The sequence below is a fragment of the Protopterus annectens genome, chromosome 10.part0, assembly GCF_019279795.1.
Source record: "Protopterus annectens isolate FY-2018-M chromosome 10.part0, PAN1.0, whole genome shotgun sequence".
NCBI classification, from domain to species: domain Eukaryota; kingdom Metazoa; phylum Chordata; order Ceratodontiformes; family Protopteridae; genus Protopterus; species Protopterus annectens.
This window is the reverse complement of record NC_056744.1, coordinates 403,118,896-403,136,665: the sequence shown is the minus strand read 5'-3', so window position 1 is coordinate 403,136,665 and position 17,770 is coordinate 403,118,896. Positions and strand designations below refer to the sequence as shown.

Genomic DNA, 17,770 nt, shown 5'->3' with positions numbered 1-17,770 from the left:
AGACAGGACTATTGAGGATAAGAAGGAAATTATTTATTGTTACTATTACGTAAAAAGCCCAGAATTTCCAGACACAAGATATACAAAATGATTAAGAGAGAAATTAGAGGAAAGAAAAATACTTCCACAGGAAAAACTGTCACAAGCTTCAATTAAAAATTTGTGTTCATTAGTACAACAGACTTGTGAAAAACAGTATATAGATCAAGAAACTTTGATCTCTTTGGAAAAAGAAGCATCTGAGGAAGTGAGAAAATATAAATAACAAAGCCCAGAGATATTTGAAAAATATAAAAAAGAAATATGGACATGGGAAAGAAAATTTGATATGGTGCAATATTTATGCAAAGGAGAAAGTCAAGTCAACTAATATAGAGAAGGCAGTCTCAAAGATATTCAAAGAGAAATACAGGCAAAGGCATCCAGATATAGAAAAAATCACAATAAAAATATTAATATCACAAAGATGTAATGTAGAAAAGACTATTAGTAAAGCAGAAGTTAAAGAAATAGTTGAAGTTATGGAGTGCCTGCAAATTGAAGGATTTAATGTAGAAGGTCTAACACAGACCACATGACAGCATGATGAAGTGAGTCCACAGAATAAGGAAAAGCAAGAAGATCAGGAGACATGTAAAGAAGAAATATGGACATGGGAAAGGAAAAGATGTTTAATATGGTGTAATATTTATGCAAAGGTGAAAGCAAAACTAACCAATATAAAAAGAGCAGCACCAAAGATATTTGAAGAAAAATATAGGCAAAGGATTCTGGATATGGAAAACTTTACAATACAAAAAATAAGAAGACTAAGAGGAAAAGTAGGAAAAAGAGATTAGTAATGGAGAAGTCAAGGAAATAGAAATTGAGGTAATGAAACAGCTGGAAAGAGAAGGATTTAGTGTAGAAAATCAAATGCAGAAAGCACCACAACAGGATAGAACAATTTATATCCAAATTAAGGGGAAACTAGTGGAACAGGAAGCAATTGGTCAGGTGCCATATCAAGATATTTTGGAGCCTTCCACAAGAAACCAGTATAAATGTTCACTTGAAGCTAGACAGCAAGGAAAGGAACAGGAAACTGTGGAAACTGATGCAGTCAATGTTCAGGAGTGATAGGCCAGTGAGTTCCCATATTACAAAACAACAGATGACACAGGATGAAACTGAAGAGAATGTGTCATAGCAAGATGCTATAGAACTTTCTATAGAATGGCCACAGGAAACAAAAAACAAGGGATGTGCCCTCAGTATGGAAGAAAATGAATTAAGCGTTGCTTGATTTAATAGGCAAAGACAGATATATCAAGATCAATGAGAAAAATTGACTGCAGAATGTTAATAAAACCCCAAGTCAGAAGCTTGATAAAACAAATGAACACAGTAATTAGGACTGTCCATAGAGACTCATGTGATATAACAAAAGTAAACAGAATATATTACTGTGCTGCTAAATTAATATCTGATAAAGTTCTACCACAGGAACATAGGGTAGTGAGGGAAAAGAGGGGGCAAAAGCGAATACCATCATGGAAATATCGAATAGAGAAAACTATAAAGCAGCTAAGACAAGAAGTGTCATTGTTAGAAGATTATTCAAGAGGGAATAGATCAACAAAAATACTAAGAAAGATAGATGTGATAAAAGCAATGCGCAGTATTAGAACAGACCAGGATCTATTATGCACTATTGGAGATAACAAACTAAAAATCTCAAAACAGGCGGAAAGACTCAGAAGATACAAAGATAAATATAAGGGAAAAGCACAAAATAAGCAATTTACTGATGACCCAAAAAAGTTTTATAGAGAATTGGGAAATAAGGTAAAAGGAATTGAAAGACCACCAAATAAAGAGGAAGTCGATACATTTTGGAGAAGTATCTATGAAGATCCTGTGGAATATAACAAAAATGCTAAATGGACAGAAGAAGTAAAAGAAAAAATAAGAAGTTTAAAGATACAGGATATGAAATGGGATGAAATAGCCTGAGAGATTGAAACAAAGTTGAGAAAAGCTTCTAACTGGAAAACCCCAGGCCCAGATGCAGTACCTAACTTTTGGCTTAAAGTATTAACTTCTTTGCACAAGGATTTAGCCATGAGTAAGAACTATTTATATGTGCACCCAAAACACACCGCACTGGTTAACAACAGGAAAAACAATGCTTTTATTTAAGAGTGAACCTGCAAGTTACCCTAAAAATTATAGGCCAATAACTAGTCTTCCAATGAAGTATAAACTATACACGGGAATTAACGCGACAGAGTTTATAGTCATAAAAGTCAAGGGCAATAAAAGAAAGGCATATGGAACAAAGGACCATTTGTTGCTAAACAAAGTTATAGTGGAGAACTGTAAGAAGGGGAAGAATCTAAGTATGGCATGGATTGACTACAAAAAAGCATGTGATAGTATCCCACATTCATGGATAAAAGAGTGCTTAAAAATGTATAAGATACACCCTACACTGATTGACATTACAGTAACTATGAAAGAGTGACAGACCACTTTGCAGTTAAGCCATGATAAAGGACAGATTATTATCCCAGGTATAAAAATTCAAAGGGGGATATTCCAGGGTGACTCTGTCACCATTGCTATTCTGCCTTCCCATTAATCCATTAAGCTATTTACTTAACAGCTTAGGCTATGGCTACAATCTGGCTCCTAGAAAACAACAAAGTCTAATGACTTCTCATCTTCTCTTTGTCGATGATTTAAAACTGTATAGCTCATGAGATGAGAAACTGATATTGGAATGTCATTTGGTCTTGATAAATGTGCAAAATGTGCCTTTAAAAAGGGAAAACTGCAGCACCACGAAAACATCAGTTCATCATGTCATCAGTTTGGGACAAGCACATGATATAAAAGAACTTGAGCAAGAGGGAGTGTTTAAATCCTTGGGAATTGATGAAGGATCAGCAATAAAACATGAACAAATGTGAATAAAACTCAGTAAGGAGTACTTTAGAAGACTTAAGTGAATCCAAAAAACAGCATTGACGTCTAGGAATAAGATCCAAACCATAAATCAATTTGCTCTTCCTGTCCTAACTTATAGTTTTGGAGTGACTGACTGGCCCCAAAAAGTGTTGGATAGACTAGATATTAAAACAAGAAGAATGCTTCACACTTACTAAATGATTTATAAAAATCAGTGTATACCAAGATTATATATTCCCCCTTCCGAAGGAGGGATGGGCCTCCTTGAAATTGATTACATGTATAGATCTGCAATTGTGGGACTCCACACATATTTACTGACCTCACAAGATCCAAATGTAGTGAAAGTTTTGAAACATGAGGAGAATAAATCTAAGATGACATCTCTGCTTAATTTAGTGGAAGCATATAGACATCAAGCAGGAATGGAAATCAAACCAGAAGTAGATAAAAAACAGGCAGCAACTGAATGTGCGAAAAAACAAAAGAAAGAATACAAGATGAAGGACCAGATGAGAAGGCAAGAAATGTGGAAAAAACATAAATACAGTTGCAAGTATAGAAAACTTCTGGAAGAGCCTCATGTTGATCAAGAACAAATGCAGGAATGGTTAAGGAGAGGTGAATTCACATCAAGAAATGAAAGGTTAATAGTGGCAGCCCAAGATAGTGGGCTATATACACACTGGTTTACAAAGTCCATTGAACATGTGGGAGAAACAGACATATGTAGGTTTTGTAAAACCGAATTGGAAACAGTCACACATCTTGTTGCTGGTTGCGACGCACTAATGGCAGAGGGACTCTATACTGAAAGGCATAATAATGTGGCGGGACTGTTGCACTGGAGATTGTGCAAACATTATGGTATCGAAGTGGCTGAAAAACACTGGAAACATAAGCCACAAAGAATCATAGAAAATGATGAAGTTTATATCACATGGAATCACCCAATACCAACAGTTCAAAAGATAGATGCTAGAAAACCAGATATAGTGGTCCAAGAAAAGAAGACAAAAGTAGCATTGATCACTGAAATCAACACAACTAGTGACTACAGTGTCTTGCGCACTGAGAGACACAAAGTCATAAAATAACATGATCTGCAGGCAGAAACGACAGCCATGTGGAAGAAAACTACCCAGACAGTTCCAATAGTAGTAGGAGCAACGGGTCTTATAAAAAAGAATTTACAATCGTATTTAGATATGTTACCAATTCATGTAACACCATACGAATTGCGGAAGGAGTCATTACTGGGCACATTGCGGTTGCTGCAAAGAGCACTTTTGGCTGACATCAAAGAGTGAAACAATACTAATTTCATGAGCTTTAATTGTACTTTGACTTAGGAATGTGGTCCATTCCCATCATGGGATTACAAACCCAAAAGACTTGGAGAAATTAAAAACAGCAGAGGCCACTGTGTTAGTAGAAGTCATTGTAGAATCCAGATTTGTAGTCTTGCCAGGGGAACTATTGTCATCAATGCTGCCATTGATCCTAGTAGTTGAAGGACTGCCTGAGCTGAAACTTTGTCCTGAGAGAGTATCACTCGGAGTTGAGACCTTAGTCTTTCTAATCTGTGAAATGGTTGGGAGACTAGGCAAGATTGAGTTCTGAAAGTTGCCCCTATGAATTCCTGAGTTTGAGAAGGAGTCAACCTTGCATTTCTCCTCATTTATTGAGATCCCTAAGTATTTTGCTAGCTTTAGGGGGCAATGTAAGGCGGTAACCAGTAGGTGCTTGGAGGGGGAGGTAAGGAGCCAATCATCTAAATATGGAAACGCCCGGACTCCTTGCAGTCTCAAGTGAGCTGTTACCACAGCCATGCATTTGGTGAACACTCTTGTGAGCCATAAAGAGACTAAAGGGCAGCGGTCGGAACTGGTAGTGACTGGCTCCCAGCCAGAAACAGAGGAATCTTCTAGAGCATTTGTCCATTTTTATGTGGTAATACGTATCCTGAAGATCTACCGAGCACATCCTATCATCTTTTTCCAGGAACAGAAGGATAAACTGAACCATAACCATCTGGAATTTTGTCTGTCTGACAGATTTGTTTAGGATGCTGAGGTCCAAGATTGGTCTCCATTTCCCTGTCTTTTTTGGCAATAAAAAGAACCTTCAGTAAAAACCAGATTCTATCTGGTCTGGTGGGACTGTTTGGATGGGTCCTTTTTTGAAGCAGTTTTCAAATTTCTTGTGCTGCTACGTCCCTCTAACTGGGTGGAACATTGGGGAGTCGCCTCTGTGGCTTCGGGTAAAGGTCGAAGGGGATGTGGTAACCTCTGGTAATTATCGTCTGCACCCAAGACTCTGTGGTTATGGATTGCCAGGCAAGGTGGTGCAGAGAAAACTGCCCCCTAACTGCTTCCAGAGGTAAGCAATCGGGCCGTTCTTCAGGAATGCTAATAGGGTTGTCCAGAGAAAGAATACATGGATCCTGGTTACACAGCCACCCTATGCCTCTGTGAGAGCATCTTCCAGATGAATTTCTCCCACTGGCCCAGGAATTAAACTCGCCACATGTGTCATGGAAAGGATCCTGGGATTTCTTGTACCACATCTTTCCACTCTTCTGATTCCTAGAGTAGGATCGTTGGGGGGGGGGTGAAAAAACATATGCCCATAGCAGACAGGGTCTTGCCGTCCTTTTCACACCTGGCCAATATGTCTTTCACTTTTGGGCCAAAAAGGGAAGAAGCTTCCACTGGAGTGTTGAGAAAGGAAGACTTAAAAGGGTCCACATAGACGCATCCAGGAGTGGCATCTCATGACAATGCCTGCTCCTGCTGCTCTAGCTGCCCCTTCAGTACTATCAGAGATTAACCCAGTGGATGAGTTGGATATTGATTCCAGGGTGGTAAGCTGTGAGCAACCTTGTTGCGTACCTCGTCAGAGACTGTTCCTGTTGCTAAGGTTCCAGAGAGTTCCGAGATTAGATTTCTCTGGAGCCTACTAAAGTGTGGCAAGTAATTCAAGGACCGGATAGCAAAGTTCAATGAAGAAAACACATGCTTCCCTAACCTGTCAGTCTCCCAAGACTCCCTATTTGGGGGATAGACAAAATGGCTCTCCTTGGAGAGGTCTTTCTTAGTGGCTGCTGCCACCACCATAGTGTCTACTGGTAGGCCTTCGGACCAGTATAGGCTGTCCTCTGGTGGAGAAAGAATTTTGCCTGGTCTCCGGAGGATAGGTTCAACAGTGTCAGGATTCTTTCATACATGCTGCATGATGAGCTGCACCAGGTCATCTGCAGACAGGATCACCCAAGAAGTAGATAGTCGAGCACTGAAAGCCTGCAAGAATACAGACTCCTCAGAGGAAGGTTTAGTGGGCTTCCAGTCTCTCTGCTGCTTTAAAATTTCCAGTATGTCTCTAAATGAGACATCTTCAGTGGGCATCCATGGGGACCCTTCCCCTTCATCGTAGTCTGCATCTTCGGTGAGAGATTTCTCGGGGGAATCCATGTGCTTCCTCTTACATGATCTCTTATGTGGTACCTCCTCATCGGGAGCATCAGAAGAGGATTCTGAAGAGTGGGTACCCTGTGGAAGGGTATCTTGAGGTTCCCGTGCTCGATGTCCTAGGGTAATGGACTGTATCAGCTGTGGTTCAGAGGACAGGAATATAGGAGTCTTCAGTACCAAAGGGACCAGCTGTGCGCCAGCAAAGGCAAGTACCCTCTCCATCACCTGGAAAGCAGGCCTGGCTGAAGAGGAGTGGGACTCCGAAACCAAGAAAGACAACCTCAGGACTGGGGTCATACCCTGCTCCAACGAGCCCACCCACAGGGAAGAAGCCACAGGAGGACTTGGTGCCCCCAAGGTGACCAAAATCATAGTAGACGGTGCCACAGAAAAAATAGGCATCATACTAGAGGTCACAATGCCGACAGCCCAGTCATGACCCCAAGGATAGCTCAACTCTGAGTGAGTCAATGTCCAATGGGTTGGCTCCGGAAGCATGGTAAGGTCTACCAATGGAACCGAAGAAGCCAGTACCAGGATGGGCATCAGTGTCGAGGGCTCCGATACCTCCAAGGAGGTCGAAGGAGGAATATATGTTGCAGTCTGTGGAGAAAATTCCTCACATCCAGGTGGGAGAAAGGATTTGGAAAGAGTTGGAAATCCTCTGACTGCCAATAGCTGATCCACAAGTCTCACTACATCCAATTCCGAAAGGCTCCTGGAGGAGCGGGTGGATATCGCCGATGGATAATCAGGGCATTTCAAGACGTGCCATACTGCTATCCAAAAAGGGATCTGCCATCGGGGAATACAGGTTCCAAGGCAATACCACATCTTTAGGCACCGTTGTCAAAGGAGCAGTATGATGTATGGGGGAGGGGACAGGGGCCGGAGTTGGAAAAACTATTTTTGGTGCCAAAAGGGGTGACCGTACTGTTGTCATGGGAGAAGTTCTGTGTGGTTCCGTACTTGCAAGAGGTACTGTGGGGATAGCTTGTAGCATTGGTGCCGAGGACGGTACCATAGTGGAAGGCTGAATTATTGGTGCTGAGGCCAGTACCGTAGTCACTGACTGAATTCTTGGAATTGAGGATGGCACCATAGATGGGACTGAAGGCCCCAGTGTCCAGATCTCTGGAGTCAATTTAGAAATTTTCCCTTCAGTTCAGAATATTTAACTGATTTTGGAGATGAGGGTTTCTCTTCTTGTGCTCTTTTTTAGGAGAGGATGAACCCTCCATCTCAGAAATAGCCTCCAAGAAAGGAGTTTTTAGAAGACCCTTCAGAATTACCTTACTTTTCCTTTTCGTCAAGGTACGGGAGCTAAAGGCCTTACAAATGTCGCAAGGGGGTTCAACTTTCAAATGAGGAACCCTGAGACAATAAACACAAGATAAGTGACTGTCTCAGTTTGGCATTTTCCTACTGCACTTATTGCACTGTTTGAAGCCTGTTGTTCCTTTTTTGTCCGCCATCATTAGGTATACAGAAAGCACCTGTCCACATACACAAATATAATCAACAGATTATATACAACCACAGTTAAGGAGAGAAAAGAGTTTTTTTCCCCCAACAAAGAAAATAAAAAGGAAGGGAAAGAGAGGGGAATACCAACAATGGTATTGGGAATTACCTCAGAGGTAAGGGATTCCTGTACCAGCAATGGTATGAAGAATACCATAAACTTAGTAAGAAAGTACAAAAAAGGTTAAGAAAGAGACTTCAGAGGGTAAGAAAACTCTAAACAACTACAATATAAGAGGTTTTACAAGGAAAAAACAAAGAATTTCAAGAAACAGAACATTTTAAATACTTAGCTTTAGAGCTGGCTTGACATGTCTTGATAGTACATGCGGCAAATGAGATCTGAGGTGATAGGGAGAGGGGCACCATGGGTAAGCTTAGCTCAAGAGTTTTTTGGCTGCGCGAGCTTGTTATAACAGCTAACTCGGTTCCGAGGACGGAATCAATACTCATCAGTAAGGTATGAATGAAGATTAACAACATCAGATCCTCTGTTTTGATCTGGGCTTGGCAATTGTTTTATTACTCCAAGCTGCATGAGTTATTGTAGAGTTGTGGACAAGATGCAGTTGGTCTCTTGACACAAGGGAATACAAGACATATTTAGTTTTCTTAACTGAATTTTCTAACCCTAAAAAAAATTACTTGAAGCATACACATCTCTCCTATGATGCTTTCCAATAAGTTCCATTATTGGGTTTCCTTTTCTGTTATCAATGTAGGTGAAGACATACTGGCTGGGGTGGGGGCAGAGGTAGGGTTGGGGGATGGTGGAGAGAGAGGCTACAGGACCTGGGGGCCGTAAGATTCCTCTTATAGTGTCACTCACACTTCTTTTTGTACTGGTCCTTTTTATCATTTGCCCACTTACTCTTTCCTTGCCTGGATTAGTAGGGCCCAGATTGTGAAGGGTAATTTCTATCAAAGCTGTTTCTCTAACCACATAGTCTTTTCCCTTTCTTCTATTCTATTAAATACCTCAGCAGCAGGGGAGCCCAAATAATAGATCTTAATCAAGGGGTGCATTATGGAGTTACACTATGACATACTATGGCAGGGGAATGAAGCCTCAGCAAAGCATGTCTCCTGATCACGGACCCCATAGCTGCTACACTGAATGCTGCATGCAAAGCATCATGACCAAACTTGATAGAATGTTTTGTCACCTGACTGACAGTCTGGGTGAAATGTAATAATTTTTCTCCTCAGATCCGTATCAGACACTCCTTCAGTTTTCTTCCTCATCTGGTCAATGTGTGTCCCTGGAGGCCAGTGTGGCAGCTGCGTATACCTTTCTACCACACTGGTCTATCACTCTGCTTTGCCTGTCACCGTGAATAGTACTGGGATCATGAAAAAATTCAGATACCTTCTATGTATCCATAGACAGCACTGCTGGAGTTGTCACTGTGTTTTTCTAAAGGTCTTTATAGGATTCCTGAACACTACAAAACATATCACACTTTGCAAGTGCAGGGAGTTGGTGTCAGGTTCTATGAAAGCAGCCAAGAAGGCAGTCTCTAAAGCTCTCAGAACTAACAGAGTTGCTACAGGTTTCGGGCTGTCCAGGCCCTGCAAATTAAAATACCTTTTCTGGGCATCTGATACTTCTGTGGCTTCACACTTGAAGTGGTATTCCATTCTGCAAAGAGTGTCTCCAAATGAGATCTCCTGTGTGGGAGAAACAGAGGATGTAGTGGCTTCAGTGTCCATATCATAAACTAAAAGGGAAGATAATGGTTAAGTATTGCCCCCCCCCACACACACACACACACACACAGTCTCTGAGGAGTCAGAATTACCTGCCTGGTGGGGGGGGGTCCATATTTTTCATAGCAGAGGGACTTAAAAAAAACTGAATGTTGATTTTGTTGCAAGCTCTGCCAAATGTAAAGGAATTTTTAAACCAAGGAGATTCATTTCAGCTGAAGTGTTTGGGTGATGGTGGGGACTGAAGCCCCACCAGTTACTTGAAGCCCAAGTAACTACTGTGAGCTTGTTTGGGTGGGTGCCCTTTGCTTGGTCTTTTGGGTCCTAATGATAAGGGCAGCCACCATGGAGACCTGGAATGAGTAACAAGAGTCCCTGACCTCCATGCTTCAACCAGGATTGTCTTCACTAACCAAAATCATGTATTGACTGTGCTACCTTTCAGAAGATATGAAAACAATTTGACAACAGTCATTCATGGCAGGGTATCTAGTCAGAGTTCCATGCATGGCCCTTTGGCTTGGTGGGATATGCCTTGATCTGCAGGCATATCAGATTCCAAAGGAGATTTGCCAGAGTTCTCTGATAAATCAGCTGCTACCTCTTCAACATCTACATCCTTGAGTTGAGCAGGGACATCTCCTTAGTCCTGCCCATCTCCTCCTTAAGCTGTTTCTCCATCTGTTAAAGTCAAACTCAAAGAAAACTTTCATTCAGAACACCACAGTATAGCTGAACAAAATTGCGATGGTTTGTTCTCAGTGCAAAAACATACATACAGAGAAGAATAATAATAAAATAACATAAGAGAAATAAAAGTAAAAATAGAATAAAATAATAACATAATGACCAGACACACTTTACATATAAATAGAATTGAGTAACAACATGTACATGATATGACTATAACATAAGAACTAAGCAGCATATGGAATGGTCAGCATGAATACTGCACAGTGTGATTTATATTGCACTTCAGAGTCCTATGGTAAGGTAAGGTGTGAACCAACTTTAAATACACACATCAATTAGTTATTGCACATGAAAAAAGCATAATACTTATAGTGTAACAAAGCCTGGATATGTAAGGATCTGTATAGTCAGATAAATAGCACAACTATGTGGTAGGAGGGGAAGAATGCATTGACAGTCTTCTAGCTCATTTTTCAGTAGTCTGATGAAGAGAGGAAAGAATTGTTGTTAAGTCCAGAAGTCCTACAATGCATGCTTCTGTATCTCCTACCTGAGGAGGGGTGGAGAACATGCTGTTTGCAGAATGCGAAGGATCATTAGATATCTTCCAGGCTCTACTGATGCAGCCTGATACATGTAGGTCTTCCAGAGGTGCAAGAGAGGAACCAATGATTTTCTATGCTGCCCTTACAACTTACCTAAGAGCATTATGATCGGAGGTGTTGCAGCCCCCATACCAGACAGTAATGTTATTGGTAAGGAAGCTTTCAATGGTACCCCTGTAAAAAGTTTGGAGGATGGCCTTCGATAGCTTTGCCTTACTCAGTTTCCTTAGGAAGTGCGAGCGTTGCTGAGCTTTTTTGACTGTGTAAGATACATGGAATGACCAGGACAGGTTCTCAGTGATACGTACTCCAAGAAACATTCTACTTTTGACCCTTTCCAGTGTCATCCCTTTCATCTCTAGAGGTTGGTGTGGTTCCTGAGACCTTCTGAAATCCACAATTAGTTCCTTAGTCTTGCTGACATTCAGTACTAAGTTGTCATTGTCACAAAAGCCCAACAGATGTTCGATCTCATTCCTGTAGGCCGTCTCCCTTCTGTCTCTGACCAGACCTATGACCGTGGTGTCATCCGTGAATTTGATGATTTTATTGGACTCAAGTCTGGTCACGCATTCATGTGTCAGCAAGATGAATAGGAGAAAACTTAAGACGCACCCCTGTGGTACTCCTGTATTCAGGGTTATGCTTTCGGAACTGTTGTCACCCACACAAACCTTTTGAGGCCTTTCCATGAGGAAGCTTAGAATTACATAAGTGGGAGTTGATGCCCAACTGTAGGAATGACAGTACTGAAGGTAGAACTGAAGTCTATGAATAGTAGTCTTGCGCAGCAGTTCTTGCCTTCAAGTGGGTCTAAGTTTCATGGACTGCTAGGGAGATGGCATCCGCTGTACTGCGGTTTATCCTGTATACAAACTGCAATGTGTCCATAGTCGCTGGTGTGCTTGAGGCTATGTGAGCTTTAATCAGCCTCTCAAAGCATTTTGTCACTGTTGAGGTTAAAGACACTGGTCGGTAGTCATTTAGAGTTGTTGGTTGTGGTTTCTTGGGTAAGGAAATGATGGTCATCTTCTTGAAGCCTTTTGGTGCACTGGCTAGTTGTAGAGAAGTATTGAAAATGTCTGTGAGTACTGGTGCCAGATCTTTCACACATTCCCATAGTACCCTACCCGTGATTTTATTTTGGCCTGCTGCTTTCCTTGGGTTGGCCCGTTTCAAGATTCTGATGACAATAGTTGTGTTCAGGCTCAGCACTGCTTCATCCTTGTCGGCAGGTAGTTTATTTGCCACCATTTTGTTATCTGCATCAAACCTGCTGAAGAAGATGTTCAGTTGGTTCAAAAATTCAGTGCTGTCATCGTATGAGCTGAAGCAGGTTTGTAGTCAGTGATGGTTTGTATGCCCTTCCATAGTCATCTGGTATCTCTCTGGTTGCTAAAGTGGCCCTGGACCTTCCTGCCATAGGTTCTCTTTGCATCCTTAATACCTTTGTTCAGTTTGGCTCTGGCAACCCTTAGAGCATCCATGTTATTTGATCTGGATGCTGCATTCCTACCTTTTACGAGCTTGTACACCTCACTGGTTAGCCATGGCTTTTGGTTTGCCTATATGGTGATGCATTTGTTGGCTGTTACATCATCCACATATTTTGAGATGTAGTCCGTGACTGACTCTGTGTATGATCCAGGTCAATGTGGTTGTCTATCATGGCTGCCTCTGTAAACACTGACCAGTCTGTGCACTCAAAGCAGTCTTGTAGAGCTGAGACTGCCCCCTCAGGCCATAGCCTTATTTGTTTTCTAGTTGGTTTGCTGGTTTTCAGTACTGATTTATATGCAGGAACCAGCATGATGGCTAGGTGGTCAGAGCTACCTAGATGTGGATAAGGTGCTGCTTTATATGCTTGCTTAATCTTGGTATATACCTTATCCAGTGTATTTACCCCTCTCATGGCAAAGTCCACATGTTGGTGGTAATGCGGTAATACTGTCTTTAAGTTGGTCTGGTTAAAATCCCCTGCAATTGCTATTGCAAACTCTGGGTTGCTGTTATGAACATCACTTATAGACTGATAAGAGAGTAGACGGTGCTTCATTGGTGTTTGCATTGGGTGGAATGTAGACTGCCGTAATACATATTCCATTGAACTCGCTAGGCAAGTAAAAGGGTCTACATTTTAAGGACAGAAATTCAATGTTCTCCGAGCAGAAAGAGTTAACCACTTCAAAGTTACTACACCAGCTGTTATTTACATATATACAAACTCCCCCTTCTTGAGACTTGCCACAGAGTGATTGAATTCTGTCTGCTCTGAATAATGTCATGCCTGCTACATTTACTATGCTTTCATTGATATTAGGATTAAGCCATATTTCAGTAAACACAAATAAACTGCTGTTTCTCACCTTGTTTTGTGAAGAAAGTTCCAGTCTTAAGTAATCCATCTTGCTTTCAAGTGAGAGTACATTTGCCAGCAGAATGGAAGGCAGTGCAGGCCCTATGAGGGTTACATTTTAATTCCTGCTCTGGTGCCTCTTTTTCTCGATCTGCTGCCTCTTTTTCTTTTTAAGTGTCTGCCAGGAGCCATGAACATATGATTAGCCAGATGTTTTCATTCCTGTCCATGACCCAGCAAAATATCCAGCTGTAGGAGTTCCTGTAGTATGTTAGGCCTTGCAGGCCTCACTGTCAACAGCTGATCAAACAAGCAGCACAGTGAAACTTTAGATGCAATTTCTAACAGTTTTACTGCATTATAGCTTAATGCAACTTAATTTCATTTCTCTATAATTGATTTTCCTGAAGTTTCTGATGAAAAAGGAGACAAATAATGCATTTTCCTGATGAGATCCGAAGCAGCTGCTGCCACATAGGGCACCACCGTTTTATTTATTTTTTCTTAGGGAGAAAAAAAAGTTGCTTCTTAGGGAGGGCATACAAAGATGGCAGGGTGATACCAGTCAAGGTCTCAAACCTCTTCCTGTCCAAATAGTTCTGAAGAGAACACTCCCTTCTCCAAAGGGTTTTGGGTCTAAACTCTCGCATACACCACAGCTTTAAATATAATATTCAGGACCTATGCAGAATGCACAATAGCTGTGGAAATCTTTATATAGAATTCATCTAACACAAAAAAACTGCCTTCCGTCTTAGGAGCAGACATACCCTTAATATACACTTGGTCATACACTGCCCCATCCAAATAATACAAGTATATGTATACAATACATCAACTTAAAAACAACAGAAAGATCTCTCCAACAAGGTACTTATCTGAACTAAGCTCAGAGCAGGTAGAACAACACTGATGTGACACAATGGTACATGAACTATGAACTGTGGCAAGACATATTTAAAACAGCCCAGGCAGACTTTAGTGTTATACTCCTGTTTGGTATCTACTTTTCTGAAGTAAAAGCCAATACCAAAGGGCTCTGGCAGACTAGGTTTGCAGATGACTGCAAACTAGGGGCAGTCATTGAATCTACAGATGACTTCCATCCTGCAGGAAGGTTTGCCTTAAATAAATAAGTAGTGTCAAAATCATGGACTGAAACTAGATGCCAGAAAATGCTTCACTGTATCCTTTGGGAACTGCCACACTTACAATACTCCCCTAAGAGCTGACCCAGTTGTGCAGGATTTGGGAACTTATGTGGACAGTGACCTAACTTTTGAGTAGCGTATCTATTGCTTTAAGAAAGTCCTTCTATATTGCACAGCTTACAAACAAAGACATTGTGTCTAGATCTAGGAATGTCATTGTCCCCCTTTACTCAGCCCTCAATAGGCCAATCATTGAATACCCTTTGCTATGTGTCTATCCAGACACATGCAACAACTGGAATGCTTTCAGAGATACCTAGCTAAAAGGACACAAAGCCTGAATAACATGTCCTACATGGAAAGACTCAAAGCCCTGTCACTACACTCGTTATCCTACAGACTGTGAAGAGGTGACCAGTGTCTGGCATATAAGGTGTGATGAAAGGAAATACTGCCAGTACAGCTAGCTGGAATTTTGTAAATAATTATACATCAATGGTAAATATCGAAAAGATATTATATGAGATCCGTGTGTTACAAATGGATTAGAACTGTATGTCATGTGTATATTAAACTGCTTGTACAGACGTGTGTGTGCTGAAAAGGTATTTGCAAAGTGCTGTTTGAAATGTAACCACAGTGTGCCCTACTGGAAGAGAACAGAAATGTACATGCACAATTGTAACTGTTTAAATGTATATATTTTAATAGTGGAAACTAGAATACATGAGGTTAACCTCAGTCCAGAAAACTTTAGAAAAAAAATCTGAAATTAAATTACTTTATAGGCTACTCCATAAAGTTTTCAATGCAGCTAGAGTCACAGAGTCTGTGCTATGAAGCTTTCTATATTGTCCTTGGAGTTAACTAATTGCTACATTTGAAGCATGAAGGAATGCAATTGCTTTATGACTTCTAGCATCTGCCAAAGATCTGAGGAAAAACCCTTGTCTGAATATTTTTACAAGTAGATGCTAAATGCTACCAGCTTTTAGCAATGGGGGTTTTGGCCCGGGAACTAGAAGTCAGATGATAAGAAGTGATGTCATCCTGCAAGCTATCCCAGCAGTAATATTTGAGATACTACTTTGAGAAGTCGCTTAGTGAGACAGAGCATTCTGCATTCTGTCTTGGACCTGACAACAACAACAATAAGAAGCATTCACCACATCGCCTTGCTCTAGTAAGTTCTTAGAATATAGTATACTTCTCTTAGATTCAGTCAGGAATACAGTGAATCTTAGTTTAGATATTTTTATTTATTTATTTGAGACTGTCCCGCAATCTTATTTTGAATTCTGACGTCACTGTGATTATATAGTTAGCATTGTCTTGTTCTTTTATTATTTATTATTAAATATATTTAAACATTTCACTGTGGCTGATCTGTGTAGAGATATTTAAGTTTTGAGAATACTTGCATATTTATTTGGTGATACTGCGTAGGCCACTTCTAATAGTCTTGCCCTTGGCCAAACTACCATTTGTATTAGTATTAATATTACACAGTAAGATTGGACACCTTTTGTTAAGGGCCCTAAAGTAGCTGATAAGGTGGGACTGGTGGCAGTGATAAGTACCTCATAGTCTGGGCAGAAGGGGGCATAGCTAGTAAACCTGTGCCAGCCTCTCCCAGGTATTTGTGTTTGTGTGTGTGTGTGTGTGTGTGTGTGTGTGTGTGTGTGTGTGTGTGTGTGTGTGTAAATCAAATCTCAAAGAGTGTGTCTATCAGCTACTTGAGTAGGGACATGAAGCACTGGTTGGAAAGAGAGTGCTGGAGGTCTAGGCCTGGTCACTCAGCTGAGATCTCAACTCTATAGCTATGCCATTGGGGAGTCTTATTGGGGATCTGAAGGGAGAGGGAGAAACCAGCCCCGGACTGATTGTGGTCTCTGTGTGCTTTTAAGGGAAATTGCACTTGATGCAGACAGCTGCATCTGGAAATACTGTGTGAGCACTTCTCATCCTCTCAGTGAACTGTTGACAGTGGTGAGTATTGAAGTTCCTTGATTACTGGTCCGGTGGAGGGTCATGATGTAAGGCATCCTCCGACCTATTACTGATGGATTTACCGTACATCATCAAGTCAAATGGCATCAGAAATACTCAGTCGAAGGATCTAAACCTCTTCTGCAACATCAACAGAATGGTTTGGAGGGGGCAGGTATTTCTCGCAGAGGATACCACTGCTGTGGAACAGACTCCCCATTCACATTTAAAAAAAGTTCAGCGTTATCCATTTTCAAGCGTAACTTAGATCTATGGATGGAAAACAGAAAATTTACCCCAAGTCTGCCGCATATACTACAAATGGACAGAGGCAGCTCCTAAATGCTTTATACCATACATGGCTCCCCTCACTTTATCTAAGGTATGTTATTCTCATTAGGGGTAATAGATCATTTTTGACCATGGGATGCATAAGGCCAATCTATAACATAATGGGATAGGTTATTTCAAGCAAAAAAAAGGGAAACTGGCTAGACTTAAAATGGCCTGCAAGGGCAGATAGCCTAGTACTTACTTATGAACTTAAGAACCTATGCAGGGAATGTACTGACATCCTTCACAAAAAGTGCTGAGCTCTGGAAGTCAGGTCAGATATCAAGCCTTCTGTAGTAGAATTCCTAAGTAGTCAGTATTACTGCAACAGTGATCTTTACAATGAATTTCATTCTACTATTATTACACATTTCTGATAAAACAGAACTATCACTGAACTCATTACAGATAATTGTAGTTGCCTGTGCTTGGATAGCTCTATAAAAGACAGCATTATGTTAAAGAGTGCTATTTCAGTTCTTACCTAGTACACGGAACTCAATCTTCTTCTGAGCCATACCAGCATCACTAGTTACAATGCACTCATACACTGCAGTATCATCGACAGTGGGAGAAATGATGATCAAGGAACCTGAAGACAGAAGCCTAACAGAGAAGATGAGAAACACATTAAGATAATGACACACATAATTCTATCAGTTGTGGTTAAACTATTCAGATACTCTCTAAATTCCAGATATCTGCATCTAGCACAACTCTATTATTTACATCCTTAGTCTTTGGTAATGTTAAGGGATGTAAATATTCCCAAGGAATAATAAATGTATATGATATGACTATGGTAAGTGCTGTTTTACGGGATCTTAAAATAAATGGAATGCCTATGTGACAGGCTATAGTTAACACAGTGTATCTGCAGAAAGGAATAGCAAAAGTATTTTACTGGCTCAACTATCCCAATCTAGAGAAGAATTCATAAGCAGTGATGTCCAGCCTTGGCTGTGATACTGGGGTATGCACCCC

General features: G+C 40.9%; 1 protein-coding gene across 1 annotated transcript in view; it reads right to left on the bottom strand.

Moving 5' to 3' along the window:
• Positions 1-17,770, bottom strand: part of HMCN1 (hemicentin 1) — a 5,606,893-nt gene that overhangs the window by 900,003 nt on the left and 4,689,120 nt on the right. Inside the window, exon 76 of the mRNA XM_044085314.1 lies at positions 17,271-17,392. Within this exon, the coding sequence (XP_043941249.1) occupies positions 17,271-17,392 (122 nt within the window). The remainder of the gene's footprint in view (positions 1-17,270; positions 17,393-17,770) is intronic.